Here is a 6483-nt window from a genome sequence, read left to right on the forward strand (position 1 = left end):
GCACACTAGTGTGCCGCGGAACAGTGGTTGAAAAACACTGCTTTAGGTGACAAACTAAAAATACAAACTTAAAAATGGAAGGAAAATAACCGTATTTTTTTTAGCACTTAATCTGAATCTTTGGGAGTCTATCATAAGTCCTCATGAGGGCTGAAGTGATTAATCAAATTAATTGTGAAGAATTGATTATTGAAATAATTGTCAATTAATTGTTAACTGGAGAAGACAGACTRAGATTATTGCGATAAATGATAATGTTGTTGTTTTGAGACCATTTTCACGTAATGTATTGATAATGGCACAACAATGGAAGTATACCTTCTCAATGAACAAAAAAAATGGAACTGGAAGATATTTTAGATATGCAAAATAAAACATGGCCAAAATTAATAACTAAAACTGAAATAAAAAACACTTGCAACCAAAACCACAAATACRATAAATTATAGACAAAAGTACCCTTCAAAAAAATATKTATTAGGGTGGAAACGAATCCAAATTCAATTTATCGTAACTGATTCGYTGCCTACTGAGAGAAAATGTGAAACCGTCTGAGGCGTTTGTCACCTTGACTCCAGCCTTGGTGATGCTGATGGTCTGCTGCTCCATGGCTTCGTGGATGGCCACCTGGTCCTTCAGGTCCATCTTGTCGAACTCGTCGATGCAGCACACGCCCTGAGAACAAACRCGACCCGTTTCAGTACAGAACGTCCGGCTGAAGCACAACGAGACGCGTACCAACTCCTGAGCCCTCACGTTGTCGGCCAGCATCAGAGCTCCTGCCTCGATCACGAACTCGTGGGACTCCTCGTCGCGGACCACCGCGGCAGTCAGACCCGCGGCGCTGCTGGCCTTGCCGCTGGTGTACACGGCTCTGGGACTGAACTCCTCCACGTGCCTGAGCGAACACACAAACACACACATAAGACGGTTAAAGTCTGAATAAAGGCGAGTCGATTTTTTTWTTTTTTTTTTTTCCCCAAGCATGCTCCATACTTGAGGAACTGGCTCTTGGCGGTACTCGGGTCTCCGACGATGCAGACGTTGACATCGCCCCTCAGCGAGGTTCCCTCCATGGTCGTCTTGGGAACGCCTCCAAACAGCATGAGCAGGATGCCGCGCTTCACCTCGTCGTTCCCTTAAACATCARCCATAAGCAGTCAGCTGAAAGGTCAGAAGCCTGGGAGGAAGAAACATTATTTTAAAAAGWAGAGGCTGGAGGTCTGACCGTGGATGGTGGGGAAGAGGCTGGTGCACAGGTTGTGGTACAGGTTCTTGTCCTGGCTCATCTCAAACACTTTCTCCCACTCCTTCTCCGTCATCTGGCTCTTGATGCTTTCGGCCGTTTGCTCCTCGTCACGCAGCTCCTTCCCTCCGAACTGAAACAGGAAGAGGTGAATGGGGTGTCCACAGGTTTCAGCAAGTYGATTTTAAGACTTTATAAGACCTTGAGTGTCACCTTGAATGAAATTCAAGACCCCCCAAAAAAGAAAACAGCTAGCTAGCTAGCATGAATATGCTAACAGCTAGATACCGGTAGCCTGAAGATGTCTTAAGCAAGACAAACTTTTGCCAGACAAAAAAATCCCATGAAAGAGAGGAAAACAAATACATATACAAGATTGGGTATTTTATAACATTTATTTAAGACCTCTGATCAATGTATTTAAGACCACATTTTTTATTAATTTAAATCATCGTAAGGCCTCAATTTAAGATTTTTTTAAGGATGCATGGACACCCTGGTAAAGCTATCAAAGACACCAACAGCCAAGCGRCCGATGGCGTTCGTGGATGTGGAATTTTGACGAAAGTTGAAAAACATTTGGCTTTGCCGTTCGTCATTCGTTAACAGGTGTCAAAMCAATCACCCGTTAATTTAATTTYTCTTTGGGACCAATGAAGCATCTCTGAATYGAATTTGAAAGATGTAGAAAAGGTAGCTAGCTAGTTAGCGACAATATATTAGCAGCTACTTGACAGGCGCCTCAAGAATCAGAATGAAATTAAGATATCTGACCATCACAAACTTTCGCCTGGCAAAAGTCCAGTGAGAAAAAAAAAAATACATATGAGATTAAATAATTATTTAATGATTACATTTATTTAAGACCTGTGATTAACATATTTAAGGTCAACTTGTTTTTTTTATGAATTTAAGTCATCTTATCCCCTTCATTTTAGATACATAATAGCAGATTTTATTTATAATAAACTCTAATATTATATTTTGTATCTCAGATATTTAAATATAAGAAGACTGAAGACTATTTTTTTTGAAGGAAGCGCAGACACTCTGGAGAAGTTACACCACACACCAATTTTAATGCGTGTTTCTTACTCGTGGGTTAGTCGGGGCCACGTTACAGGCCAGGAAGGCCAGTCTGTATGACAACTCTCTCACTCCCAGGGCCTTCAGTCCTCTCAGCCCCTCCGAATCCAACCCCTGAGGGCGTCCAGGAACACGAGTGCTGGTCTCCGCTCGCACGCCTAAAGAGATGAAACCCATAAAAACGGTCACTAAAGTCCACACGGTGACATTAGAAGTGCTTCAGCGCCTGGGTTTAACCCGTACCAGGAGTGCTGAGCTGGGAGACGTCCGGCACGACGATGAGGGTCCCYGTAAAGTCGCAGCGGTCTCCGGCCTGAGCCGTCTCCACGGCCTCCGCCCTCAGGATGATCTCCAGCGAGCGGGGGATGGAGCCTCGWGGCAGCTCCGCCTGCGTCTCCTGGATCCGCACCTGCACGAGCGAGAACGTGTCAGACGCCTGCGGGCCGGGAAGGGTTTGGGAATGGGAAGCCTCCTTCACGCTACCTTCTGGAAGTCGATGAACTTTGATTTGTGCGTGTCAAGGTGGAAGCGGGAGCGGTTGTTGCAGACGGGGTTCCTGCAGATGGTCGGCGGGGAGTATTTGAACTGCTGAGGGACGTCCTTGATCACCGCCTGGCAGTCCATGCACAGGAAGGTGCCGCTCACCTGCAAAAAAAAAAAAAAAAAACACACACAGGAAGCAGAAAATGTGTTTAGGTTCGTGGTCAAAATGTCAAAAACCTCAGAGTGATGAGTCCTCTTACCAGCTCAGGGTGGACCGGGTGCGTCCTCACCACCTGACCGCTGATCTTCACCAGGGTGCCAATACGCATGGAGGAGAGCTCACGGATCCTACGTTACAGACAGCAAATCAATACGCTTTTCCCTCAAAACCAGCTGATTCAGGTCTGGACGCTGTCTCACTTGTGTCTGGTGGGCAGATCCTCAATAGCGACGTAGAACTCTTTGTTGAGAGGAACATTCCCATGATCCCGGGCAAAGTTGCGAACAGCCCGGCAGAGGAAGGGATACACCCTGGAAACAATTAAAGACCTTGATCAGTCTGGGGTTGTGATGGTGGATGCAGCTGCTCCACATGGGTTGATGGTTCCAGCCCCCCAGCTGCGTCAACTTCCGTATTGGTTGTGTTACAAATCCAGTAGCTTGTGAATGAATGTAGGCTTCACCGTGTTGGCTCACCTGTAGTACTCCTCCTGGATGGTTGTGGCCAGSTCCTGGTTGAAGCCCTCCAGGTCTAGGAAGCTCACCAGCAGGGTGTTCCTCTCGGGCCTGATCAGCTCCTCGGCCTCCCGCACATACTTCACCTCCCCATCCCCGGCCTGAAACCTGCTCAGAACATAAAACTCTCATCAGTACAGCCGTGCAAGGCCTCCGTCGTCGCAAATACGACCACCACGTGTTGTTACGATCAACACACAATGCAGCACCGACTGCTCATCTTCTGCTCTACTTACTCCTCTAAGAAGGCCTGGAATAACTTCTGGCATTTTTCAGCCAGCTCGTCCTTCACGGTCGTCCCGGCATTCTCCGCGGTTGCTGTGGCAACGTCCATGATGCAACACCTTCAAAACTGTAGGCAAAAGACTTAAAGACGAAGGTTTCTGCAGCGGACAGTTCGTCTCTTCCTCCGTTCCTTCAGCACGCTCCCCTGCTGACAACAGAGGACTGTTTCGCGCGAAAAGTTAGGCCACGTGACGTTTGGCGCGCCACTCCCGGCCAATCGGAGCCGCCGTGTAGATATTTTTTTCCGGTTTRTAGCCAAACAGAGGAGGAAACGTCAAATGACGGCTTGCTCCGCTGCGTTTTTTTTTTTACCGCTGTTTCCTGCTGGTGTTCAATGGTGGAAAAAAGAAACTGGCCAAAAAATAAGTAAATGACTGTTAAAGTGTTATTATATTTATTTAACATTGTAGGTTTCAGAATGGCTCAGGACCAAACTAGCAATTAGCTTCCAGTGCCTTTGGGGAATATTAATATAAAAACAATACACGGAAATCCATCCATTTATTTTCATTTTCCATGAAAAAGTAAATGTCTGCATTAACATTAAATGATCAAAAGCAAAGCTATTGTGATGCTATTTACTGTGAATAACTGTGTTTCTCAAATTCAGAATGTTTAAAGTAGACTTTACTGACACTGAAGATAAAATTAAAGCTACAAGTACTGCCTTGTAATCAGAGATTTTGAACATTACAAACACACACACTTTAATAGCAACTTTTGTAATTATTAAAATGTTGCTGTTCTTTCACCTAATCTGTGAAAACATTAAGACAAACTTGAAATGAATAATACGTCACATCTTTGAAATGTATTTTTAATAAGGATTGTACTGTAGCACAGTGAAGACAGGCATCAATAGTTTGAAAAACTATGGCACAACACAAACGTTTTAGAGAAAATGGATGTTTCTCCAGAACCTCTTGAGGGAGTTCTCGCTGCTTGTTTTTAAAAATATTACCTGGATAGCATTTGTTTTTTCACATGTAATGTTCACTGCGTGTGATTGGTTAGAAATGTGGGCCTGACAGGCTGCAGTGGGAGAGCCCTATGCATGAGTTACTTATGAAGTATGAAATGTTTTATCCTAAAAGATCTTTAAACCTTGTCCTGTAATCTCAAGTTGACAAATTAATTTCCCCACATTATATTTTTCCTACCAATCTGTTCAGTGTGGGTGTGCCCCTCGTTTCACTGTAATAGTTAGACATGATGCTCAACACATACAAACTACTTCAATAGCACAATAGACTTATGGACCTTAGGAGATTTGAATAATTATTTTATACCGCAACAGAATTTATATAGCTAGAATAAACGACGTAGAGTTTCATGACTGTGCTCTTTTATGTGCACTATTATGCAAATAAACGACAAAAATTCAAAACAATTTCATCTATTCTGTTTTAGAGGGACCACAAAAATTTTGTTGCAATTTCCTCAAACGGCCGCTTGGTGGCGTCGATCACTTATGTTACGAGTAGCAAGATATTTAAGCTAAATCCTGACTGTTTGATATTAAGGCAGCCACTACAGTTGGAAATAAAACATCCCTGTAAACTTTGTAAAGTTACTTTAGTTAGATTTTAGTAAAATAAGTATTTGATGCAACACAACCCACAAAGCAGCGTTTGGGGCGTTTTGGTTGGCTGCCTGTGTCTCACACACAGTATAGTCAGTTGCATTAAGATAAAACATCTCCTGACCTCAACTCGTTTCACTCTCATATTTTTCACTACAGGCTACTTTAAAAACTTAAGGCAGCACTTAAGGTGGCATGAAGTACATAAGAAAAGAACTGCGCTCTTGAACAATTAGTTGATAAAAAAAAAATAAGTAAGAAAGTAAGAAAATTTGGAGCTCTTGTAGCTCCATTGGTGAACTAATTATTAACTGCAAATAAAAATCAAATTGGTTCCTTACTGATGTAGATGTTAACATTATTGCTTTGCAGCAATGTTGACAAGAAGGTTTTGGATTTAAATTCCTATCAGAGCCTTTGTGCATTGAGTTTGCTTCTTCCTGTGCACACATGGGTCTCTCTGGGTATTCTGGTTTCTTCCCACTGTCCAAAAATATGCATGGTAGTGTAATTGGCCCCTCTAAATTGTCCCTGGGGGTGAGTGTGTCAATGGATGGTTGTCTGTCCTGCACGTCTTTATGTTGCTCTGTGAAGGACTAGCGAATCTTTCTCAAAAACCAATGACCTGAGGTGATAGGCAACAGCCCCTATGCAAGGATAAGTGGGTACAGATAAAGGATGTAAAGATGAAAAAGAAATCCTGTCAAGTTTCTTTTCAGCATCCCAAAGAGGCAGCTACCAGTGCAGTGCACAAGAATACTTGCACAGATTTTGGGAACAAGAAAAAATATCCCATTTGGCCTCTGGTCACTCTCTGCAGCCTTCTGTCCCAGCACCACATGAGTTCTTCTCTGAAACTCATTGATCTCTATTTTAGTGTTCACACAATTCTCACGCCTACACCTGCTGAGGTCAACTCAGACACCCCTGCCAGGCTATTGGTTTCACCTGTCACATTGTACTGACCTGCCAGGAACAAAGCAGGAAGTTATTGTGGACCATTTGGATGCAGCCCAGTCTCTCTCCCCTTTTTGACTTCTTCTTTTGTCTTGACCTCTGGTGTTCC

The 6483-nt window shown here is 43.6% G+C and overlaps 1 protein-coding gene across 1 annotated transcript in view; it reads right to left on the reverse strand.

Moving 5' to 3' along the window:
- mcm6 (minichromosome maintenance complex component 6) overlaps positions 1 to 4048 on the reverse strand; it is a 6674-nt gene extending 2626 nt beyond the window's left edge. The window contains exons 1-11 of the mRNA XM_008432920.2: positions 3787 to 4048; positions 3512 to 3658; positions 3236 to 3346; positions 3076 to 3163; positions 2816 to 2977; positions 2576 to 2741; positions 2342 to 2490; positions 1229 to 1379; positions 997 to 1138; positions 757 to 898; positions 568 to 675 (exon numbers count right to left, since the gene is read on the reverse strand). Of these exons, the coding sequence (XP_008431142.1) occupies positions 568 to 675; positions 757 to 898; positions 997 to 1138; positions 1229 to 1379; positions 2342 to 2490; positions 2576 to 2741; positions 2816 to 2977; positions 3076 to 3163; positions 3236 to 3346; positions 3512 to 3658; positions 3787 to 3884 (1464 nt within the window). The 5' untranslated portion in view covers positions 3885 to 4048. The remainder of the gene's footprint in view (positions 1 to 567; positions 676 to 756; positions 899 to 996; positions 1139 to 1228; positions 1380 to 2341; positions 2491 to 2575; positions 2742 to 2815; positions 2978 to 3075; positions 3164 to 3235; positions 3347 to 3511; positions 3659 to 3786) is intronic.
- Between the last annotated feature and the right edge of the window lie 2435 nt (positions 4049 to 6483).

Source organism: Poecilia reticulata, linkage group LG17 (genome assembly GCF_000633615.1).
Source record: "Poecilia reticulata strain Guanapo linkage group LG17, Guppy_female_1.0+MT, whole genome shotgun sequence".
NCBI lineage: Eukaryota > Metazoa > Chordata > Actinopteri > Cyprinodontiformes > Poeciliidae > Poecilia > Poecilia reticulata.